Source organism: Piliocolobus tephrosceles, chromosome 9 (genome assembly GCF_002776525.5).
Source record: "Piliocolobus tephrosceles isolate RC106 chromosome 9, ASM277652v3, whole genome shotgun sequence".
Taxonomy (NCBI): domain Eukaryota; kingdom Metazoa; phylum Chordata; class Mammalia; order Primates; family Cercopithecidae; genus Piliocolobus; species Piliocolobus tephrosceles.
This window is the reverse complement of record NC_045442.1, coordinates 64,648,600-64,674,193: the sequence shown is the minus strand read 5'-3', so window position 1 is coordinate 64,674,193 and position 25,594 is coordinate 64,648,600. Positions and strand designations below refer to the sequence as shown.

Here is a 25,594-nt window from a genome sequence, read left to right as displayed (position 1 = left end):
AAAAGATACTATTAAATAAAACTACTTATTGAATACATTCTAAACAATTTCTCTCTCTCTTTTTTTTTTTTTTGAGATGGAGTTTCACTCTTGTCACCCAGGCTGGAGTGCAGTGGTGTGATCTCGGCTCACTGCGACCTATGCCTCCCGGGTTCAAGCGATTCTCCTCCCCAGCTTTCTAAGTATCTGGGATTATAAGCATGTGCCACCACACCCAGCTAATTTTTGTATTTTTAGTAGAGATGGGGTTTCACCATGTTGGCTAGGTTGGTCTTGAACTCCTGACCTCAGGTGATCTGCCTGCCTCGGCCTCCCAAAGTGCTGGGAGTACAGGCGTGAGCCACTGCACCTGGCCTAAATAATTCATTATACAGTTAATTCATACACAACTGAGAAGATAATACATAATATTCTGAAACCAAATGCATATTATTTTTAGTTTATCCATAATTTTGGATAGCCATGATTATGATTTACTCTTTTTTTTTGAGACAGAGTCTCACTCTATCACCCAGGCTGGAGTGCAGTGGCGCAATCTTAGCTCACTGAGAACTCTGCCTCCTGAGTTCAAGCAATTTTCTGCCTCAGTCTCCTGAGTAGCTGAGATTACAGATGCCCACCACCACACGTGGCTAATTTTTGTATTTTTAGTAGAGACAAGGTTTCACCATTTTGGCCAGGCTGGTCTTGAACTTCTGACCTCGTGATCCACCTGCCTCAGCCTCCCAAAGTGTTGGGATTACAGGCATGAGCCACTGCACCCAGCCTTTTATTGTTTTTTGAGACGGAGTTTTGCTCTTGTTGCCCAGGCTGGAGTGCAATGGCGTGATCTCGGCTCACCAAAACCTCTGCCTCCCAGGTTCAAGTGATTATCCTGCCTCACCTTCCCAAGTAGCAGGGATTACAGGCATGCGCCACCACGCTGGGCTAATTATGTATTTTTAGTAGAGACAGGGTTTCTCCATGTTGGTTGGGCTGGTCTCGAACTTCAGGTGATCCGCCCACCTCAGCCTCCCAAAGTGCTGGGATTACAGGTATGAGTCACTGCGCCTGGCCAACTATTATTTTCATTAGTTTGGATAAGAGAGCTTTGATATGGAAACATAGTAGATATAATATTTGAGTATAAATATACATTTTATTTATTTAGTTTGTGTTTTTTTTTTTTTTTTTTGAGACGGAGTCTCGCTCTGTCACCCAAGCTGGAGTGCAGTGGCCAGATCTCAGCTCACTGCAAGCTCCGCCTCCTGGGTTCATGCCATTCTCCTGTCTCAGCCTTCCAAGTAGGTGGGACTACAGGCGCCTGCCACCTCGCCCGGCTAGTTTTTTTTTTGTATTTTTAGTAGAGACGGGGTTTCACTGGGTTAGCCAGGATGGTCTCGATCTCCTGACCTCGTGATCCGCCCGTCTCGGCCTCCCAAAGTGCTGGGATTACAGGCTTGAGCCACCGCGCTCGGCCTAGTTTGTTTTTTTAGACAGAGACCCACTCTGTCGCTCAGGCTGGAGTGCAGCGGTACGATCTCGGCTCACTGTTACCTCTGCCTCCTGGGTTCACGCAATTCTCCTGCCTCAGCCTCGCAACTAGCTGGGATTACAGGCATGCACCACCATGCCCGGCTAATTTTTGTGTTTTTAGTAGAGATGGGGTTTCACCATGTTGGCCAGGCTGGTCTTTAACTCCAGACCTCGTGATCCGCCCACCTCGGCCTCCCAAAGTGCTGCAATTACAGGCATGAGCCACTGCTCCCAGCCACAATTTATTTTTGGATATCTCAGAATGTGAATTTTTAAAGTTAAAATTTTATTTGTGTGTGTGTATGGTTTTTTTTCCTTTTTTAAAGACATAGTCTCTGTAACCCAGGCTGGAGTTCAATGGTGTGATCTCAGCTCACTGCAACCTCTGACTCCTGGGTTCAAGAGATTCTCCTGCCTCAGCCTCCCGAGTAGTTGGGATTACAGGCAGCCGCCACCATGCCTGGCTAATTTTTGTATTTTTAGTAGAGATGGGGTTTCACCATGTCGGCCAGGCTGGTTTCGAATTCCTGACCTCAAGTGATCCGCCTGCCTTGGCCTCCCAAATTGCTGGATTACAGGCATGAGCCACCGTGCCTGGACTTGTTTTTTAAAGACCGAGTCTTGCTCTGTTACCTAGGCTGGAGCGAAGCCGTGCAATTATAGCTCTCTGCGACTTCCAACTATGGGCTCAAGTGATCCTCCAGCCTTAGCCTCTGAGTATTGAGGCATACCACTATGTCTCGCTAATTTTTTTTTCTTCTTTGAGACAGTCTCACTTTGTTGCCCAGACTGGAATGCAGTGGCGTGATCTCGGCTCACTGCAACCTCGGCCTCCTGGGCTCAAGGGATTCTCCTGCCTTAACCTCCCAAATAGCTGGGACTACAGGTGCCTGCCACCATGTCTTGCTTATTTTTTTTGTATATTTAATAGAGACGGGATTTTACCATGTTGGCCAGGCTGGTGTCGAACTCCTGAACTCAGGAGATCTGCCCTCCCCAACCTGCCAAAGTGCTGGGATTACAGGCATGAACCACTGCGCCTGGCCCATTTTTAAACATTTTTTAATAGAGATGAGGTCTCACTGTGTTTCCCAGGCTGGTCTCAAACTCCTAGTCTCAAGTAATTTTTCCACCTCGACCTCCCAAAGTGCTGGGATTACAGGTGTGAGCTACTGTGCCTGGCCTATTTTTCACCTTTTTATAAGAGGAGCCACCCATTTTATCAAGTCATTACTAGATGTACAATATTGTAGAGAAGTCTATATAGTTGATTTAGAAGCATGCCAAGCTCGAGGGGCTGGCCTGGACTCTGACCTATGCTAAAGCCCATGTATGCACTTTATTCTACTTTCATCTATACTTTTTCCCAGTGGCACATGGTAGAGTCGAAATACGTATTTGCTGAATGTATAAATGAATGACTAATTTTATGGGTAAAAGTTGGTTGTTTCAATGAAACAATGATCCAGAAGAAGAGGAGGTTACTTCAAACAGAACCTGGCAATCGGATCAATACCTTCAAGTGTCTGTCTCCATAAAAATCTTCCAGAAGAAGAGGAGGTTACTTCAAACAGGACCTGGCAGTTGGATAAATACCTTCAAGTGTCTGTCTCCATAATCACATTTTAGCAAGATTCCCAGTGTTCCTCAGGTATTAGATACTGATTTACACAATAAAACTTACTAAAGTAGTGTAATCATGCTCACTTATTAAGTTACAGGGAATGGGGACCAGTCATCTGCATGTCCATGCTGTAGGCAGATTTACTCATGGAGACTAAATTAGAGATTAGAGGGTTTGCTGGCTGAACAACTAATGATTTCTATCTGGAAATAAATGGTACGCAATTTCTTCCTGACCTTTTGAAAAATTTTTAGGTATTGCTGGATGCTGTGCCAAAACAACAGTTGCTCCATTGGATCGAGTAAAGGTTTTATTACAAGCTCACAATCGCCATTACAAGCATTTTGGTGAGTTAATAGATGCTAAAGATAAAAATGAATCAAAATATTGTGGAAAGTCGGCAAAAAAGGGAATTTAAGTTTGGGGATGCAAAAAGTAAAGTAGAGTTTCCTCTTTAAAGACTTTTTCGGCCGGGCGCGGTGGCTCAAGCCTGTAATCCCAGCACTTTGGGAGGCCGAGACGGGTGGATCACGAGGTCAGGAGATCGAGACCATCCTGGCTAACACAGTGAAACCCTGTCTCTACTAAAAAATACAAAAAACTAGCCGGGCGAGGTGGCAGGCGCCTGTAGTCCCAGCTACTCAGGAGGCTGAGGCAGGAGAATGGCGTAAACCCGGGAGGCAGAGCTTGCAGTGAGCTGAGAAGATCCGGCCACTGCACTCCAGCCTGGGTGACAGAGCGAGACTCCGTCTACAAAAAAAAAAAAAAAAAAAAAGACTTTTTCCCCATTTAATTAGGAGTAAATAGTAACTTTTAAAAAACAAAATTTATTCAAAGACCTGTGCTAATATTCTTAAATATCTGCTAGCTATGATAAAAAAAATCAATGTACTTTATATTCTTAGCTCCCACAATTTAGCGTAAATATTTGCCCTGGCATGCTTATTCTGCTCCAAGCAAGCATTAGGTCATAGCCTGTTCCTCTTCCTTATTTAAAGGTGTTTTTTGACCTTTCACAGGATTCCATACGTTAATTTCTCCTTCCTTTGTTCTCCTCTGCCTTTGCCTCTTTTAAAAAGTTCTAAATTGCTAGCCAATAGGGACAAATACAGGATGTGAGGTCCCATTCCAGCCAATGGAAACCGACACAACAGTAGGGTGGACAAATCAGGTTATAAATGACCCTGTTTCTCCTTTGTTCGGTGTACTCTCATGGCAAAACTGCTGGCGAGTGTACCCTTTCTGCGAAAAATAAAAATGACCTTGCTAAGTACATTAAATATATGTTCAAGTACTGTTTCTTTACGGCACCAAGAAGCAAGCATTTCAAACGGGCAAATTTGCTCTTTGTTTTTTCTCTGTAGATTCAGGAACCTGAAAGGGGCCAAATAAAAAAAAAAAGGAAAGGGGGCAAATTTTCCAAAGAATATTTTTCTTATCCATTATAATCCTTTCATTTGCAGTAGTGGTTATATATATTATCATTTTAGGATGCTGATATTTTCCTAGCCAAAATCTTGGAATAATTGAAGTAAATGTTATGTGTTTATTGGGATTAATTAGTCACATTGTTCGCAGGCTGATTTTTTATTATTTATTTATTATTTATTATTAACTCAGTCTGATTTTTTATTATTTATTTATTTATTTATTTATTTTTTGAGACGGAGTTTTGCTCTTGTGGCCCAGGCTGGAGTGCAATGGTGTGACCTCGGCTCACTGCAACCTCTGCCTCCCAGGTTCAAGCGATTCTCCTGCCTCAGCCTCCCTACTAGCTGGGATTGTGGGCATGTGCCACCATGCCTGGCTAATTTTGTATTTTTAGTAGAGACAGGGTTTCTTCATGTTGGTCAGGCTGGTCTCTTAACTCCTGACCTCAGGTGATCTGCCTTCCTTGGCCTCCCAAAGTACTGGGATTACAGGCGTGACCCACTGCGCCTGGCTTCAGTCCGATTTTTTTTTTTTTTGAGACGGAGTCTCACTCTGTCACCCAGGCTGGAGTGCAGTGGCTGGATCTCAGCTCACTGTAAGCTCCGCCTCCCGGGTTCACGCCATTCTCCTGCCTCAGCCTCTGGAGTAGCTGGGACTACAGGCGCCTGCCATCTCGCCTGGCTAGTTTTTTGTATTTTTAGTAGAGACGGGGTTTCACCGTGTTAGCCAGGATGGTCTCGATCTCCTGACCTCATGATCCGCCCGTCTCAGCCTCCCAAAGTGCTGGGATTACAGGCTTGAGCTACCACACCCGGCCTTCAGTCCGATTTTTTAAATGCAATAAGAGATGGGAGATGAGATTTAAAAATGTAAAACTGAAATAATTATTCCTTTTTAACACTTAATTTAAAAAAGCATTCTAGAAATCTTTGTGCAAGAAGAATCCAGTGCTTGCTTTTTTTCTTCTTCTTCTTCTACTTCTTGTTTTTTTGGAGACGGAGTTTCGCTCTTGTGGCCCAGGCTAGAGTGCAATGGCACCATCTTGGCTCACCACAACCTCCACCTCCTGGGTTGAAGTGCTTCTCCTGCCTCAGCCTCCCAAGTAGCTGGGATTACAGGCATGCACCACCAGGCCCAGCTGGTTTTTGTATTTTTAGTAGAGACAAGGTTTCTCTATGTTGGTCAGACTGATCTCGAACTCCCAACCTCAGGTGATCTGCCTGCCTCGGCCTCCCAAAGTGCTGGGATTACAGGTGTGAGCCACCGTGTCCGGCCGCTTGCTTTGTTAAAAATTATAAAATGAAGACTTTAGGCCGGGCTCAGTGGCTCACGCCTGTAATCCCACCACTTTGGGAAGCTGAGGGAGGAGGATCACTTGAGGTCAGGAGTTCAGCTTGGCCAACATGGTGAAGATCAGCTTGGCCAACATGGTGAAACCCTGTCTCTACTTAAAATACGGAAATTAGCCGGGCATGGTGGCAGGCACCTGTAATCCTAGTTACTCGGGAGACTGAGGCAGGAGAATTGCTTGAATTCGGGAGGTGGAGGTTGCAGTGAGCCGAGATCGAGCCATTGCACTCCAGCCTAGGGGACAAGAGCGAGACTTCATCTGAAGAAAAAAAAAAAAATCAAGACCTTAGTTGTTCCTTTAAAACCAGCCATTCGATTAACATGGACACTTTAATAACTTGTCATTGGTGAGAATAAGAATTGTTTAGTCTTTTGGAGGGCATTTTGGCAATATGCGTAAAAGTCTCAAAAAGTACCTATTCTTTGACCTTACGGTTCCAGTTTTAGGAGATTATTCTAAGGAAGTAAACAGAAATGTGGTCAGTAATCATTTGCAAGGATCAAAACATTAATTATTATTATTATTACTATTATTGTTATTTTGAGATGGAGTTTCAGTCTGTCACCCAGGCTGGAGTGCAGTGGTGTGATCTCTGCTCACTGCAACCTCTGCCTCCCGGGTTCAAGCGATTCTCCTGTCTCAGCCTCCTAAGTGGCTGGGACTACAGGTGTGCGCCACCATGCCCGGCTAACTTTTGTATTTTTTAGTAGGTACGGGGTTTCACCATATTGGCCAGGCTGGTCCAGAACTCGTGACCTTGTGATCTGCCCATCTCAGCCTCTCAAAGTGCTGGGATTACAGGTGTAAGCCACCACACCCAGCTTATTATTATTACTATTTTTTTTTAGACAAATTCTTGCTCTTTTGCCCAGAGGCTGGAGTACTGTGGCATGATCTTGGCTCACTGAAACCTCCTTCTCCAGGGTTCAAGCCATTCTCATGCCTCAGCCTCACGAGTAGCTGGGATTACAGGTACCCGCCACCATGACTGGCTAATTTTTGTATTTTCAGTAGAGACAGGGTTTCGCCATGTTGGCTAGCCTCGAACTCCTAACCTCAAATAATCTGCCTGTCTTGGCCTCCCAAAGTATTGTGGCCTCCCAAAGTATTGAAATTATAGGCATACGCCACTGCTCCCAGCCAAAACATTATTTGTGTTAGTTTTTTTCTTTCTTTCTGAGATGGAGTCTTGTTCTGTTGCCCAGGCTGGCTCAGTCTCAGCTCACTGCAACCTCTGCCTCCTGGGTTCAAGCTATTCTCCTGCCTCAGCCTCCTGACTAGCTGGGATTACAGGTGTGTGCCACCATGTCCGGTTAATTTTTGTATTTTTACTGGAGATGGGATTTCACTGTGTTTACCAGGCTGATCTCGAATTCCCAACCTCAGGTGATCTGCCCGCCTTGTCCTCCCTAAGTACTGGGATTAAAGGCGTGAGTCACCACGCGTGGCCACTGTGCTTGATTTTTATAATATCGTTTTATAGAAAGATGTTTAACAGGGTGAATAACAATCAGTTATTTTTCCAACTGCATTTTAAAAGTGTCATTCTTACAATCCTGAATGGATATTTATGCAGTATATTAATTGTAACTCATTTTCTTGTCAATATTTTTTCTTTTCTTTTTTTCTCTCTCTCTTTTTTTTTTTTTCTTTTTTTGAGATGGTCTTACTCTATTGCCCAGGCTGGAGTGCAGTGGGGCGATCTCAGCTCATGGTATCTTCTGCCTCCTGGGTTCAAGCAATTCTCCTGTGTCAGCCTCCTATGTATCTGGGATTACAGGCATGCACCACTGCGACCAGCTAATTTTTGTATTTTTGGTAAAGACAGGGTTTCATTATATTTGGCCAGGCTGGTTTCTTATTTTTTATTAAAAAAAAAAAATAGAGAGTAGGTCTCACTTGTTCCCCAGGCTGGTCTGTAACTCATGACTTCAAGTGATCCTCCTGCCTTGGCCTCCCAAAGTGCTAGGATTACTGCGTGGGACCTTACCGCCCAGCCAAAAAAAATTTTTTTTTTGAGACGGAGTCTCGCTCTTGTTGCCTAGGCTGGAGTGCAATGGCGTGATCTCAGCTCGCTGCAAACTCCGCCTCCCAGGTTCAAGCAATTCTCCTGCCTCAGCCTCCCGAATAGCTGGGATTACAGGCACCCACCACCATGCCCAGCTAATTTTTTGTATAGTTAGTAGAGATGGGGCTTCACTATGTTGGTCAGGCTGGTCTCGAACTCCTGACCTCAGTCGATCCACCTGCCTCGGCCTCCCAAAGTGCTGGGATTACAGGCATGAGTCACCACTTCCAGCCCCAGCTGACATTTTTAATACTGAGGAAGTCTGTACTTTGAAATAGGAAAATTGCAACTATCTTCATATCCAGGAGTGAATTATCATTTATCTTTAATTTAGTTTTTATTAGACTTATTTATGTATTTATATATGTATGTATGTATTTATTTGCGACAGGGTGTCTTAAATTTTTTGTAGAGACAAGGCCTCTCTATATTGCCAAGACTGGTCTCAAACTTCTGGGCTCAAGCTGTTTGACCCACCTGCCTTGGCCTCCCAAAGTGCTTTGATTAGTGGCATGAGCCACTGTGCCCTGCCTCTGCAATGAATTCTTCCTCACACAGTTTATTGCTCATGTATACAAAGAATCAAAATTAAATATGTGTAAGCCTAGCCAATACGGTGAAACCCCGTCTCTACTAAAAATACAAAAATTGTCCAGGCATGGTGGCGCAGACCTGTAATTCCAGCTACTGAGGAGGTTGAGGCAGGAGAATTGCTTGAACCCAGGAGGTAGAGGTTGCAGTGAGCCAAGATTGTGCCTTTGTACTCCAGCCTGGGCAATAGAGTGAGACCCATCATAAAAAAAAAAAAATTAAATGCGTGTGGTTGCATGTGCCTGTAGTCCCAGTACTCTTGGGAGGCTAAGGTGGGAGGCTTGCCTGATCCTAAGCATTTGAGGCTGCAGTGAGCTGTGATTGTGCCACTGCACTCCAGCCTGGGCAACAGAGTGAGACTCTGTCTCCAAAAATGAAAGAAAGAATTAGACCTGTGAACTTGTTGAGAGATTATAAAAAACTGTCTAAATTGAGGATAAAATGGAGAAGAATGATATTACCCAGTGTCTTTGAGTGTTTTACAATGACCCTGCGTATCAGTGTCTGAACAGGATTCTTTTATTCCTTTAACCTCCTCCCTGTGCTGATGTGTGTTGTTTTGTTTCCTGATTTGCAGTCATTAGGTTACATATTCATATTAGATTTCACGCTCTATAGGGCTGCATGCTGTGGGTTACAGTGTACCCTGGTTACAGTATACCCTACAAAGCGTATAAAATTTGGAGTGAATTCCTGGAGTGCAACAGTGAACTATTGTAGTAGTCTTTGGAATGTCCTCTATTTTTAATATACACAGCCCCCTCAAAAAAAAAAAAATCTGTTTTGGTGGCTTTTAATTTAATTTAATTTTTCTTTTTTGAAACGGAGTTTCACTCTTGTTGCCCAGGCTGGAGTTCGATGATATAATCTTGGCTCACTGCAACCTCTGCCTCCCAGGTTCGAGGCCAGATTCTCCTGCCCTCAGTCTCCCAAGTAGCTCAAATTACAAGTGCCTGCCACCAAGCCCTAGTATGTTTTGTACAGATGGGGTTTCACTACGTTGACCAGGCTGGTCTCAACTTCCTGACCTCATGATCTGCCCGCTTCGGTCTCCCAGAGTGCTGGGATTACAGGAGTAAGCCACTGCACCCAACCTTAATTTTTTTTTTAAAGCTTTTAAGCATTTTATTCCAGGTACCTCTCCACTTTTTGTAGGTATAAGATAGTTTTTTAAAATTTTGCTTTTTTTCGAAAATTTTTTTCATGTGTTTATTTATTTTGAGATGGAGTCTTGCTCTGTCGCCCAGGCTGGAGTGCAGTGGCATGATCTCGGCTCACTGCAACCTCTGCCTCCCAGATTCAAGCAATTCTCCTGCCTCAGCCTCTCGAGTAGCTAGTGCCTCAGCCTCTCGAGTAGCTAGGACTACAGGCACATGCTACCATGCCTGGCTGATCTTTTGTGTTTTTAGTAGACATGGAGTTTCACCATGTTAGCCAGGATGGTCTCGATCTCCTGACCTGGTGATCTGCCCGCTTCGGCCTCCCAAAGTGCTGGAATTACAGGTGTGAGCCATTGCGCCCTATCCATTTTTTTTATTTTTTGAGACGTAGTTTCACTCTTGTCACCCAGGCTGGAGTACAACGGTGCGATCTCAGCTCACTGTAACCTTGGCCTTCCAGGTTCAAGCAATTCGCCTGCCTCAGCCTCCCGAGTAGCTGGGAGTACAGGTGCTTACCACCATACCTGGCCAATTTTTGTGTGTGTGTGTATTTTTAGTAGAGACAGGGTTTCATCATGTTGGCCAGACTGGTCTCGAACTCCTGACCTCAGATGATTCACCCACTTTGGCCTCCCAAAGTGCTGGGATTACAGGCGTGAGCCACTGCACCCAGCCCCTAAAATTTTGCTTTTTTAAACATGATTTTTCACAGATGATAAAGATATGTTATCAGACAAAACTATTACTTCTACTCCAACTTCTTATAAAAAGTGTGACATTACTTCCAAGGCATCAAAGACATGTTTTTATTTTATATGTCTTTTATTTATGTATTTATTATTTTTTGAGATGGAGTCTTGCTCTGTTACCCAGGCTAGAGAGCAGTAGCGCGATCTTGGCTCACTGCAATCTCTGCCTCCTGGTTTCAACCTTAGCCTCCCAAGTAGCTGGGATTACAGGTGCGTGCCACCATGCTGGGCTAATTTTTGTATTTTTAGTAGAGATGAGGTTTCACCATGTTGGTCAGTCTGGTCTCATGGTGGCGCTTGCCTTTAGTCCCAGCAATTCAGGAGGCTGAGGCAGGAAGATTGCCTGGGCCCAGGAGGTAGAGGCTGCTGTGAGCTGTGATCACACCACTGCACTCCAGCCTGGGTGATAGAATAAGACCATGTCTCAAAAAAAAAAAAAATTGTATTAAAAAAAAGACAAAGGCCAGGTGCGGTGGCTCACGCTTGTAATCCCAGCACTTTGGGAGGCTGAGTCAGGCTGGTTGGTGTCAAATTCCTGGGCCCAAGCGATCCTCCCACCTTGGCCCCACAAAGTGCTCAGACTATTGGCATGAGCCTCTGTGCCTGGTTGTACTTCTTATTTTAAGTTAAAATTATTTTCCTCAAATTATAAGGAAGGAGTATATTTAAAATTTCTCCTTATCCCAATTTGTTTTGTTTTTTTGAGACAGAGTTTCACTGGTTGCCCAGGCTGGAGTGCAGTGTCACGATCTTGGCTCACTGCAACCTCTGCCTCCCGGATTCAAAAAGTTCTCCTGCTTCAGACTCCCTAGTAGCTGGGATTACAGGCACCCGCCACCACTTCCAGCTAATTTTTGTATTTTTAGTAGAGACAGAGTTTCATCATGTAGGTCAGGCTGCCTCAGCCTCCTGAGTACCTGGGATTACAGGCGCACGACACCATGCCTGCCTAATTTTTGTATTTTTAGTAGAGACAAGGTTTCACCATATTGCCCAGGCTGGTCTCAAACTCCTGCCCTCGGGTGATCCACCTGCCTTGTCCTCCCAAAGTGCTGGGATTACAGGCATGAGCCACCACGCAACGCCAGGATTCTTCTTAACAGAATGTTAGTCCATTTAGATATCTGCTTATTGTGAGATACTTTTGGGATATATCTTTTGGATGTTAATAAGCACCTACAATTTTAATTACTGAGAAGGACTGAAAAGGTTATTTGCAGTCTAAAATTTGAAATGAGCCTGCTAATTTACTTTCATATTTGATCAAAAGTTTGCTTGAAAAATTTGAAAGGGAACCTGAATTTAAATTGTTGAATAATGGAAGTAGTCATGTGTTTTTGAGAAGTCTGTATACTGCTTGTAGGATTAGTGACTGATGTTAATAAAGTAATAAAGTTATCACTATATATAGATGTATCTATATCTATATTTTTTACTTGTCAGTTAGAAAGCTCAGAATATCACTGTATATAGATTATAACTCAGCCCTTTGTTTATCATTATTCCTAAAGTGTCCTAATAATGAAAATTTGCCCCCACACTTAAAGAGTATTAATAGGTAGTCTTTTTATTTGCTTCTTTTATTTAAAAGTCTCTTTGTGTAAACAAACAAAGCACATGTATCTGGGTAGGCCTCTGAAACCTGCCTTCATTCTTCCAGATAAGAGTAGATCATCTTCAGGGCCAGGCGTGGTGGGTCACGCCTGTAATCCCAGCACTTTGGGAGACCGAGACGGGTGGATCACGAGGTCAGGAGTTCGAGACCAGCCTGGCCAACATGGTGAAACCCCGTTTCTACTAAAAATGGAAAAATAGGCCGGGCGCGGTGGCTCAAGCCTGTAATCCCAGCACTTTGGGAGGCCACGATGGGCGGATCACGAGGTCAGGGGTTTGAGACCATCCTGGCTAACACGGTGAAACCCCGTCTCTACTGAAAAATACAAAAAAAAGCTAGCCGGGCGAGGTGGCTGGCGCCTGTAGTCCCAGCTACTCGGGAGGCTGAGGCAGGAGAATGGCGTAAACCCGGGAGGCGGAGCTTGCAGTGAGCTGAGATGCGGCCACTGCACTCCAGCCTGGGCGACAGAGCAAGACTCCATCTCAAAAAAAAAAGAAAAAAAAGAAAATAAAAATAAAAATGCAAAAATTAGCTGGGCGTGGTGGCGGGCACGTGTAATCCCAGCTATTTGGGAGGGTGAGGCAGGAGAATCATTTGAACCTGGGAGGCGGAGATTGCAGGGAGGCAGAGGTTGCAGGGAGCCCAGATCACTCCGCTGCGCTCCAGCTGGGGCAACATGAATGAAACTCTGTCTCAAAAAAAAAAAAAAGAGTAGATCATCTTTAGTGCAAACCTAGACCTTGCATATATTTCTATTGTTAATATTTTTTAGATTGCTATAGTTTAATATAATTTGCTATTATTATAAATAGAATTTGTTGTAATTTGTAGCTGTTTCTACAGTAGGTTTTATATGGGGTGTGCTTATTTATATTATTTGGATATGTTTTGTATTTTTAGTAGGTTTAGCTGTTTTATAGAAATTACTATTCATGTAATTCCTTAAGCAAAATTATATCCCAAGTGATGGCACATTAATCTTTATCTGTGGTTGTCATGAATATTTAGATTTAGGTAATTTTCTCTGTTTTAACAGCATTTTTCCTCTAAAAATAGGAGTATTTTCTGCATTGCGTGCTGTTCCTCAAAAAGAAGGATTCCTTGGATTGTATAAAGGAAATGGTGCAATGATGATTCGAATCTTTCCCTATGGTGCAATCCAGTTTATGGCATTTGAGCATTATAAAACGGTAGTTAAACTTTGATCTTTTCTCTTTTCTGCATTCTTGAATATCATGCATGCTTGACCAGACATTTGCTTTGGACATTTAAAAATATGTAAAAGTTTCATATTTTAAAATTTTAATTTTTTTTTTTTTTTTTAATTTTTGAGACAGAGTCTTGCTGCCCAGGCTGGAGTACAGTGACATGATTTTGAAAGGCTCACTGCAACCTCCACTTCCTAGGTTTAAGTGGTTCTCTTGCCTCAGCCTCCTGAGTGGCTGGGATTACAGGCCTGTGCCACCATGCCTGGCCAATTTTTGTATTTTTAGTAGAGACAGGGCTTTGCCATTTTGGCCAGGCTTGTCTCGAACTCCTGGCCTCCCAAAGTGTTGGTCTTGCAGGCATGAGCCATGGTACTAGGCCAAAAAGTTACTTTTGATATAGCAATGCCTTTTTAAAGGAATAAGACTTGTGATAGCTTAAGCTTTTAAATATAAATTGTCTTTGGAGTTACCGATTCCAGAATTGTTAGTCAGTTATGAGTTATTTATTTATTTATTTATTTTGAGACAGAGTCTCCCTCTGTCGCCCAGGCTGGAGTGCCGTGGCCGGATCTCAGCTCACTGCAAGCTCCGCCTCCCGGGTTTACGCCATTCTCCTGCCTCAGCCTCCCGAGTAGCTGGGACTACAGGCACCCGCCACCTCACCCGGCTAGTTTTTTGTGTTTTTTAGTAGAGACGGGGTTTCACTGTGTGAGCCAGGATGGTCTCGATCTCCTGACCTCGTGATCCACCCGTCTCGGCCTCCCAAAGTGCTGGGATTACAGGCTTGAGCCACCGCGCCCTGCCTATTTATTTATTTTTTGAGATGGAGTTTCACTTTTGTTCCCTAGGCTGGAGTGCAATGACATGATCTTGGCTCACTGCAATCTCTGCCTCCTACATTCTTACAGGCATGCACCACCATGCCTGGCTAATTTTGTATTTTTAGTAGAGGCGGGGTTTCACCATGTTGGTCAGGCTGGTCTGGAACTCCTGATGTCAGGTGATATCCCGCCTTGGCCTCCCAAAGTCTTGGGATTACAGGCATAGCCACTGCACCCGACCAAGTAAATTCTTTATGTTCACTCCTAATGAATGAAAGCTAGAGTATCTTTAAAGAAGATAATAATAAATCCATAAAATATTTATATATATATATATATATATATATATTTTTTTTGAGACGGAGTCTTGCTCTGCCGCCCAGGCTGGAGTGCAGTGGCCGGATCTCAGCTCACTGCAAGCTCCACCTCCCGGGTTCACGCCATTCTCCTGTCTCAGCCTCCCGAGTAGCTGGGACTACAGGCGCCCGCCTCGTCGCCCGGCTAGTTTTTTGTATTTTCTATTAGAGACGGGGTTTCACCATATTAGCCAGGATGGTCTCGATCTCCTGACCTCGTGATCCGCCCGTCTCGGCCTCCCAAAGTGCTGGGATTACAGGCTTGAGCCACCGCGCCCGGCCAAAATATTAATATATTTTTAATGTGTTTCCCTTCCCTCCTTCCCTCCTTCTATTCTATTCTATTCTATTCTATTCTTTCTTTTTTGAGATAGTTTCTCTGTCTCCTAGACTGGAGTGCAGTGACGTGGTCATGGCTTACTGCAGCCTCAACCTCATGGGCTCAAGCAATTCTCCCACTTCAGCCTCCTGAGTAACAGGCACTAGAGGCATGTGCCACTACCCCCAGCTAATTTTTTTTTCTTTCTTTCTTTCTGTTTCAGTGGTGGAGAGGAGGCCTGGCTAATTTTTTAAAAAGCATTTTGTAGAGGTGGGGTCTCACTGTGTTGCCCATGCTAATCTCAAACTCCTGGGCCCAAGCCATCCATGGGCTCCAGCCTTTAGTGTGCTTTTTGTTACTTGATTGTAGGAGAGGAACACTGTGACTTTGGATTTTCTTATTAAATAAAATAGTGAAACTGGCTGGGCGCAGTGGCTCACACTTGTAATCACAGCACTTTGGGAGGCTGAGGTGGGAGGATCAGCTGAGATCAGAAGTTCGAGACCAGCCTGACCAATATGGAGAAACCCCTTCTCTACTAAAAATACAAAATTAGCCAATGTGGTGGCGTATGCCTGTAATCTCAGCTACTCAGGAGGCTGAGGCAGGAGAATCGCTTGAACCTGGGATATGGAGGTTGCAGTGAGCCAAGACTGTGCCATTGCACTCCAGCCTGGGTGTATCACGAGGTCAGGAGATCATGACCATCCTGGCTAACATGGTGGAACCCAGCTACTCAGGAGGCTGAGGCAGGAGAATGGTGTGAATCCGGGAGGCGGAGCTTGCAATGAGTGGAGATCGCACCACTGCACTCCAGCCTGGGCGACAGAGTGAGACTCCATCTCAAAAAAGAACAAGCAGCAGAGATCGGAGCAACATTCCAAGCTTCTAAGCTAGTCAGCCAGAGAGAATTGATACCATTTATATATCAGGACTTCATTGTCTATAAAGCATTAAAAAAAATAAAAATAAAAAATTAGGCCAGGTGGGGTGGCTCATGCCTATAATCCCAGCACTTTGGGAGGCCAAGGTAGGTGGATCACCTGAGGTCAGGAGTTTGAGACCAGCCTGACCAATATGGTGAAACCCCGTCTCTACTAAAAAATAAAAAATTAGCCGGGCGTAGTGGTGTGTGGCTGTAGTCCCAGCTACTTGGGAGGCTGAGGCAGGAGAATCTCTTGAACCTAGGAGGTGAAGGTTGCAGTGAGCTGAGATTGCGCCACTGCAATCCAGCCTGGGACACAGAGCGAGACTCCGTCTCAAAAAAAAAAAAAAAAAGTAGCAATTTATTCCTACTACCCTCAGTCACTTGTTAAGGGCTTGTGTTCCTTAATACACAGTATCATATATTTAGCAATTCTAAGCTAGCTTGCTTCTGCAGAAATGCAAAAAATTAAAGCAGAGACTACAGAGGAAACATCCCCTTTTGCTGTGATATAATACTGCCAAGCTGTATTTAATTGTGCTCATTTTGTTCACATTTATTATTAATTTTCTTTTTATTAGTCCTGTAACTCTTGAAATAAATCTTCATTATTAAACAGTAAAATGGGCAGCACTTAAAAAATATCTCATTTAATTCAGTGTTCTTGTTTTCTAGTTAATTACTACGAAGCTGGGAATTTCAGGTCATGTGCACAGATTAATGGCTGGATCTATGGCAGGTAAGAGGAGTTAGGTATATTTTATTTCTGACAAATTAATTTTCTGTTAAAATACTTAATTTGGTTTAGATTATATGAGTGGCATTGAGGAAAGCACAGGTTGCAGGTTTCCTGTGACTTGTATTTTTTCCTGGTTGCATCCTCAAAAAAAGTTATGTATTAAAATAAAAAGTGTGACATTGATTTAGTAGCACACATTGGTTGTTTTTCTATATTCAGTTATATATATGAAATTATCATATGCCAACTGAAAAATAGTCCTTTTACAGTAGAGGATAAGGAGTAGCCTCAACTTATAACTATGTGAAAAGCTTGCATTCTCTTTGACAGTTCTACTTTTGGAAATGTTTAAAAATTAAAAAAATTTTTTTGAAGGCTAGTCATGTAATGCAGTGTGAATGGAGAAAAAACAAAGAAAACTGTAACTGGTTGTGATCAATGAGTTTTAAACATCACTGCACTTCACTTGGACCAGCTGTTACTTTTCAAATTTTATCTTTTTTCTTTAAAAAAATTGTAACAAATTATGACTATAGTAATAACTACTCCTATACAGTAAAAGTAGTTGCATTCTCTAGAGACAACCATGATTAGCAATTCCTTTCCTTCTCTTTTCCTTTCCTTCTCTTCCCTCTCCTCTTACCTCTCCTCCCTCTCCTCTCCCCTCTCCTCTCCCTTCTCTTACCCCCCTCCCTCCCCTCCCCTCCTCTCCTCTCTCCTTTTTTGAGGCAGGGTCTGGCTCTGTCTCCCAGGCTGGAGTACAGTGGCGTGATCACAACTCACTGCAGCATTCACCTTCCAGGCTCAAGTCATCCTCCTCTCTCAGCCTCCCAAAAGTAGCTGGGACTACAGGCGCATGCCACCACACCCAGCTAATTTTTGCATTTTCTTTATTTTTATTTTTTTATTTTTTTGAGACCTAGTCTCGCTCTTACCTAGGCTGGAGTGCAGTGGTGCGATCTCGGCTCACTGCAAGCTCCGCCTCCTGGATTCACGCCATTCTCCTGCCTCAGCCTCCCAGTAGCTGGGACTACAGGCCCCTGCCACCACGACCGGCTAATTTTTTGTATTTTTAGTAGAGATGGGGTTTTCCCGTGTTAGCCAGGATGGTCTCGATCTCCTGACCTCATGATCTGCCTGCCTTGGCCTCCCAAAGTGCTGGGATTACAGGTGTGAGTCTCTGCACCCGGCCAATTTTTGTATTTTCTGTAGAGATGGGCATTTGTCACGTTGCCCAGGCTGATCTCAAACTCCTCAAATTCTCACCTGACCTATTTCTGTTTTTTAAATATTCATTTTTATGAGTTTGGGAGTTAGGACGTTAGTTCTTTTTCTTTCAGATATTGCTAATATTTTATTTCCCAGTTTTAGATTTGACCTTTGGTTCTAAGATTTTTTCTCCCTATACAGACGTTTTACATGGCCAAACATGTTAGTTTTTTTCCTCTGTTACTTCTAAATTTTGTGTTGTGTGTAGAAATTCCCTTCCCATTCTAAGTTAAAGACATTTAGTCATGTTTTTCTTTTTCTTTTTCTTTTTTTTTGGAGACAGAGTCTTGCTCTGTTGCCCAGGCTGGGGTGCAGTGGCACGATCTCAGCTCACTGCAACCTCTGCCTCCCAGGTTCAAGCGATCCTCCTGCCTCAGCCCCCCAGTAGCTGGGATTACAGGCTCACGCCATCATGCCTGGCTGATTTTTGTATTTTTAGTAGAGATGGGGTTTCGCCACGTTAGCCAGGCTGGTCTCGAACTCCTGATTTCAGGTTATCCACCCGCTTCGGCCTCCCAAAGTGTAGGATTATAGGTGTGAGCCACCGTGCCCAGCCCTAGCCATGTTTCTTTACTAAAACTATTTGTTTTGGCATGTTGATCTTATGTTTACTTTTATAGAGGTAGTGAGGGATGGATGGAATAAGTTTTACATATGACTTGTCAGTTGTGCCAACATTATTCACTCACACAACTTTTTTGCCAAAAAAAGATTATTTTAGAGATGGAGTCTTGCTCTGTTGCCCAGGATGACTTAAACTCCTGGATTCAAGTGATCTTCCTGCCTCAGCCTCCCAAAGTGCTGGGACTAGAGGCACACACTACTGCACCCATTTGAAAATTCAAATTTTGGTCAAATTCTCCCAACATTCCTTTCCTTTCCTTTACCTTCCCTTCCCTTCCCTTCCCTTCCCTTCGCTTCCTTTCCATCCGCTTCCCTTCCCTCCCTCCTCTTCCCTTCGCTTCCCTTCCCTCCCCTCCCCTCCCCTCCCCTCTTTCTTTCCTCTCCTCTTCTCTTTCTCTCCTTTTTCTCTCTTTCGTTTTTTTTTTTTTTTTTTTTTGAGATAGGCTCTTGTTCTGTCACCCAGGCTGAGTGGTGGGATAACTTTGCACTCAGCCTGGCTGATAGAAGTCTTGACATACAATATTTGGACACTCAACATGGAGTCCAAAGGACAATATTATTAGGAAAGCTCTATGATTTGTCTTCAGTTTACAGAAGAGCAATGTTAGAAAGTTTCTAAATTTTACGATGTGTTACTTTGTATATCACTTTTTTGTTTTTTTTTTTTTGAGATGGAGTCCCTCTCTGTTGACCAGGCTGGAGTATAGTGGCGCAACCTTGGCTCACTGCAACCGCCACCTCCTGGGTTCAAGCCATTCTCCAGCCTCAGCTTCCGGAGTAGCTGGGATTACAGGCACGTGCCACATGCCTGGCTAATTTTGGTATTTTTAGTAGAGACACGGGGTTTCACCATATTGGCCAGGCTGATCTCGAACTCCTGATCTCAGGTGATTTGCCCACCTTGGCCCTCCAAAGTGCTGGGATTACAGGCGTGAGCCACCGCGCACATCCTGTATATCGCTTTGCAATTCTCTTTTTTCTTGTTTTTTTTTGAGACGGAGTCTCCCTCCGTTGCCCAGGCTCGAGTGCAGTAGTGGAATCTCAGCTCACTGCAACCTCTGCTTCCTGGGTTCATGAGATTCTTCTGCCTCAGCCTCCCGAGTAGTTGGGATTATGGGTGTGTGCCACATGCCTGGCTAATTTTTGTATTTTTAGTAGAGACGGGGTTTCAATATGTTGGCCAGGCTGGTCTCAAACTCCTGACCTCAGGTGATCTGCCTGCTTCGGACTCCCAAAGTGCTGGGATTACAGGCGTGAGCCTCTGCGCCTCGCCTGGTTTCGAATTCTGCCCTCAGGTGATCTACCCGCCTCAGCCTCCCAAAGTGCTAGGATTACAGGCGTGAGCCATGGTGCCTGGCCTATAATCAGGTTATAATCCTCCTGTTAAAAATTTAATTCAGGGCCAGGCATGGTAGCTCTTGCCTGTAATCCCAACACTTTGGGAGACCAAGGCCGGTGAATCACCTGAGGTCAGGAGTTTGAGACCAGCCTAGCCAACATGGTAAAACCCTGTCTGTGGTAAAAATAAACAAAATTAGCCAGGCGTGGTGGTCGGCGCCTGTAATCCCAGCTACTTGGGAGGCTGAGGCAGGAGAATCGCTTGAACCTGGGAGGTAGAGGTTTCAGTGAGCCCAGATCGCGCCACTGCACTCCAGCCTTGGCAACAGAGCTAGACTTTGTATAACCATGTTTAAGTAATTACAATTTATAGTTTTCTCCTGTGATTGAAACGCTTGAACTGGATCTTATGATTAATTTATGTCTGGTATCTTTGCTCCTCTACTTTTGATAAGGCTTCTAAATGTAACTTCAGAAATTTTATATTTGCTAAAGTAAAAAGTTGTGTTTTTTATGATCATTTTAACGTAGCTTATTTTAAAGCTTTTTAAAAACTTTTTTCCTTTCCCTCGTCCTACAACTACAATCCAATACATACTAAATCTCAGTTGGCCAGCAAAAGGAAACCTATAGATTGAGATCAAGGTTTGTATTTTCTTTTTTTTGTTTCAAGTTTTTACTAAAGCTTGTATATAAGATTACTTTATTCCTGCATCTTCTCAATTGTTTCTTCCTTGTATTTGCCCTTTTCCTTTCCTACTTGGCGAGATTTGGCTTTCTGTTCAAGAATCTTTTTGCCATCTTTGTCCCATTTTAGCCTAGTGAGAACCACCTTGCTATGGTGAACGTCTCCATGGACAATTGTGCCATTAGCCTTTTCCGTTGCATCCATTCAATGTAGATGACATATTTCTTCCTGTAAGCTTGGACTACTTTGCCAATTTGTTGACTTTTATAGTGTCCTCATACAACCTGACCTTCATCAAAACCTTTTGGATAGGCATGGATCACACATTGTACTTCTGTCTCAGCTCTTTGGAAAGAGGGGAAGACATAATCTTCCTGCTAATGTTGGAAGTTGCATTGAAATGCCTTTTGCAGTTCTTGCCTCGATTGGAAGTCACAGAGGGATTGAATTTCATTTTGGCTGCTCCTGCTTCGGTGATGGCTGCAAAAGGGAAGAGAAGGGTTTGTATTTTTAAGGAAGGTCTCCTTCTTTCCCCACATATGTTTCAGTTGTCTGAAATCCATCTGGCTCTGCCAGTTTCCATGGAACTAAACGTGACAAGATAAAGAGTAGAGAAAAGAGAAGGGAAGTGTTACAACCTAGAAGTGATGAGCTGAGTTCCGCTTGTTGTGCTCTTTGGTCTGCTCCTACTTGATGTTCCAGTCCAAAGCTTGGTGGTTGAGTGGACAGAACACTTGCTGGGATCCTGCCTGGCCTCCATTACTCACCTTCCCTTTGACCATGGGCAGATCACCCAAAACCTCTGTAACTTGCCTCTATGTTTGTTAAAGTGGAGCTTGTGGTTTCTCTCGCTCTCTCTCCCACAACCCTCCTTTTTGCTATTCTTTCTCCTCTATCTCAGTTGTTCTGAGGGTCAGTGTAAAGAATTGCTGTAAAAACAGTCGAGAGATCTGAAGTCCTCCATGAACACAAGGGAATGTTATTAATCCTTCCATACCAGTGCATGCTTTTAAGTCAGCAACCTGAATTCTTTATTCTTCTTTTTGTTTCATTTGTAATGTAGGGAATATTTTAGTTGTAAATAATGGTGATATTCAAAATATTTAACAACGACTATGGCAAAGGCAGTAGCCAATCACAGCAGAGGCTGGACATCTGCAATCAGATGACTGTACGGTATACTCCAGTGATTATTAGAACCACGTGCTCACTGGACTTTGAGAATCTCAAAGAGGCTTGGAGGCACCTTTCCCAAATAAATTTTGTTTTCTTTTTTTCAGAGACAGGGTTTTGCTCTGTTGCCCAGGCTGGAGTGCAGTGGTGAGATGATAGTTCACTGCAACCTCTAACTCCTGGGCTCAAGCAGCCCTCCCCACTCAGCCTCCTGGGTAGCCGGGACTGCAGGCACATGCCATCGTGCCTGGCTAATTTTAACTTTTTTTGTAGAGACAGAAAAAAAAAGAGGTTATGTGGCTCACACTGGTCTTGAACTCCTGACCTGAAGCATTCCTGCCATCTCCCAAGTAGCTAGGACTACAGACGCATACCACTGCATCTGGCCTTCCAAATACTTTTATATTTAAAAGGAAATTCTAGATTGGGCACAGTGACAGAATGAGACTGTCTCAAAAAAAAAAAAAAAAAAAAAAAGGGGGAATTCTATCTCCCTTGAGCTCTGATCCAGAATTTAAAAGCAACAAGCTTCCTACATGTTTGGAAAAATTGCTCTTCTGAACTGGTAGTCCAATTCTTGAATTTTTGAAAATCGGAATGTAGGTAAGTTCCAATTAATAGAATTTGAGTCCTGATTTGTGGGAGTGGGGGAGTGGCATGATGCTTAGACCTCTACTCTTAAGCCTTTTGGGTTTTTGACTTACATTGTACAGGTATCAGAGATCTGTGATTTATATGTGAGAATCCTGTACAAAAGGCATATACGCTATAAACCCAGTTGTTTGGGAGGCTAAGGAGGGAGGATAGCTTGAGCCCAGGAGTTCAAGACCAGCCTGGGCAACACAATGAGACCCCATTTCCTCAAAAATAAAAATAAAGGCAGGGCACGGTGGGTAATCCCAGAACTTTGGGAGGCCAATGTGGGGTGGATCACGAGAGCCGGCGTTCAAGACCAGCCTGGCCAACATAGTGAAACTCCATCTCTACTAAAAATACAAAAATTAGCCAGGTGTCTTGGTGCACGCCTATAATCCCAACTACTTGGGAGGCTGAGGCAGGAGAATTGCTTGAACCCAGGAGGTGGAGGTTTCAATGAGCCGAGATCACATCACTGCATTCCAGCTTGGGTAACAGAACAAGGCTCCATCTCGGGAAAAAAAAAAAAAAAAAAAAAGATGTTAAGAAGTAAGAAGAAAAAGATGTACAGTTATTCTTTTGTGTTATAATGGTTTCTATTGTGGCTCATGAGTGTGATAACTGAATTTTTTCTCCCTAGAACCTACTCTAAGAACATAATTTTAGTTGTCATACTCATCAGAGATTGCACACAACTATCGACAGGTGTATTTTGGTTGTTCATAACTGATATTTAGTCAACCTCAAAGTAGTAACGTGTTTCCAAGCGACAAACTATTGTAGAATTGGACTTCCTTGGACTCCTACTCCAGACCAATTTGCTTAGCTTTGTGGCTTAGCTTTTGTATCTATGATGCTTGGAGCCCTTCTTTTGTCTAAAGTATGTATTTAGAATCTATGTATTTTTGTTAAACTTTAATTCTTTGAATGTGTACATGGACTCTGAATGCTGCTCCCACTATGTCAGCTTCAGATGGGGATGGAGGGTGGTGAGAAGCCATCTTTGAAAACAAATCCACTACTGTATTCATTGAGAAGTTGCAGAAGAGGATGAATTGATGAGGGTCTGTAAATGTCCTGTATTATGCAATTTCTAGTATTAATTTCTTCTTTCTCTTTACTCTCTCTTTGTAATGTTAGTTCCTTTTTTAAGAAATCCTTTGTAGCTGGGTGGGGTGATGCACACCTGTGATCCCAGCAACTTGGGAGGCTGAGGTAGGAGGAACATTTGAGCCCAGGAGTTTGAGGCTGCAGTGTGCAGTGATCACACCACTGCATTCCAGCCTGGGTGACAGAGCGAGACCCCATCTCAACAAAAAGAAGAAAAAAGTGTTTTGTGTTTCTTTCTGGAATGCAATAAATAATTCATATTTACCATACTTTCTAAATATGATCCCTAATGTAATTGCTGGTTAAAATATATTCTCAGGTTTCCCATAACTCCTGGGATTCTAGACTATAGAGACAGTAAGATGATGAGAATTTAGAGAAAAAAGTCTGACTTTGTTTAGATTCATCTTTATGTCCTCAGTTTCTTGACTTAAGGGAGGGAAAGAGAAAAGTTTGCACATTCATAAAAATTGAAAGCAAGTCTCAGCTTGATTGAGTCTCATTGCTTCCTGGTAGGTAAAAATATTCTACTGTTTGTATTGGATTGTAGTTGTAAACTGAGGGAAGAAGAAAGCTGTTACCATCACTATTCAAGGTAAGTAGTTTCTGATTTGCCTTATTTGTTCATCGAGGGCTTTTTTGGCCTTCTTAAAAGAACTGTTAGAATAGTAAGGAGTGTGTGAATGGAGAAAAGAGGCCCAATGGGAGACTGCAGCTTCATGAATTGAAAACCTCAGTCACCCTCTGAATGATTGTTATGGATGTCAGTCTGAATACTAGCACCAGGCAAACTGAAGTCCCACGTTGTTACATATTCTTCTTCAGTAATTCTCTGATTTTGCTTCCCTTTTAATTCAAATTTGTAAGCTTTGATATGCAGGAAACAGATAGGGGGCAAGGGGATGCAAGAAGAGGAGACAAATAGATTGGTTCTCAAAGGAAAGGATAAAAAAGTACATAGTTTCAATAGAATACACTGGAGAATAATAGCTAACACTTATATATAACCTTTACTATGTACCAGGAATTATTTTAAGCATTTACATATGTTAGCTCACCTAATCTTTACAAAACCCTGATTTGGGTACCCACTTATTATAATATTCATTTGACAGAAAACAAGATTGAAACCCAGATTAAATAACTTGATCAGGGTCGTATATCTAGTTAGTGGTAGAGTCTAATTTGAAGCAAGGAGGTGCACTCTAGAGTTTATACTCTTCTCTTTTTTTTTGAGACATAGTCTCACTCTGTTGTCTAGGCTGGAGTGCAGTGGCATGATCTTGGCTCACTGCAGTCTCTGCCTCCCGGGTTCAAGGATTCCCTGCCTCAACCTTCTGAGTAGCTGGAATTACAGGTACCCACCATCATGCCTGGCTAATTTTTTTTTTTTTTTGAGACGGAGTCTTGCTGTGTCACCCAGGCTGGAGTGCAGTGGCGTGATCTCGGCTCACTGCAAGCTCGGTCTCCCAGGTTCATGCTATTCTCCTGCCTCGCCTCCCCAGCAGCTGGGACTACAGGCGCACGCCGCCACGCCCGGCTAATTTTTTTGTATTTTTAGTAGAGACAGGGTTTCACTGTGTTAACCAGGATGGTCTCGATCTGACCTCGTGATCCGCCTGCGTCGGCTTCCCCAAGTGCTGGGATTACAGGCGTGAGCCACCATGTCTGGCCCTAGAGTATATACTCTTTTAACTTTTGACCATTTTGGTCAATTTTGATTATAAGTCAAAAGTTAATAGTTTATTATTATTTTTTGAGACAGAGTCTGGCTCTGTCACCCAGGCTGGAGTGCAGTGGTATGTATGATCTTAGCTCACTGCAACCTCTGCCTTCCAGGTTCAAGGATTCTCCTGCCCCAGCCTCCCGAGAAGAGTAGCTGAGATTACAGATGCCCGCCACCACGCCTGGCTAATTTTTGTATTTTTAATAGAGATGGGGTTTCACCATATTGGCCAGGCTGGTCTGGAACTTCTGACCTCAAGTGATCCTCCCACCTCAGTCTCCCAAAGTGCTGGGATTATAGGCATGAGCCACCGCACCCGGCCTATTTTTTAAATAAATACAAAGTTTTGCTATGTTGCCCAGGCTGTTCTCGAACTTTTGGACTCAAGCGATCCATTTACCTCAGCCTCCCAAAGTGCTGGGATTAAAAGGATTGAGCCACGGTACCCACCCACTTCCTTTACCTTTACAAATTTCTGGATACTCTCGTTTCCTACCAATTCATTATTTAACTACTACATTAACTCCCACAGTGACCTTCCCTCCCCTCCCCTCCCCC

At 43.5% G+C, this 25,594-nt stretch overlaps 1 protein-coding gene and 1 pseudogene across 7 annotated transcripts in view; one reads left to right on the top strand and one right to left on the bottom strand.

Moving 5' to 3' along the window:
• SLC25A16 (solute carrier family 25 member 16) overlaps positions 1 to 25,594 on the top strand; it is a 44,871-nt gene that overhangs the window by 6,465 nt on the left and 12,812 nt on the right. For 2 of the 7 annotated variants that reach the window (XM_023205106.3, XM_023205100.3), the window contains exons 2-4: positions 3,394 to 3,486; positions 13,161 to 13,294; positions 16,409 to 16,472. In XM_023205106.3, coding sequence (XP_023060874.1) covers positions 3,394 to 3,486; positions 13,161 to 13,294; positions 16,409 to 16,472 — 291 coding nt within the window. Of the gene's footprint in view, positions 1 to 2,033; positions 3,167 to 3,393; positions 3,487 to 13,160; positions 13,295 to 16,408; positions 16,473 to 19,943; positions 20,349 to 22,710; positions 23,906 to 25,594 lie in introns of those variants that run through there. The other 5 variants (XM_023205102.1, XM_026455308.1, XM_023205105.2 and 2 more) reach the window with 5 other exon arrangements.
• Positions 20,368 to 20,845, bottom strand: LOC113225033 (annotated as a pseudogene).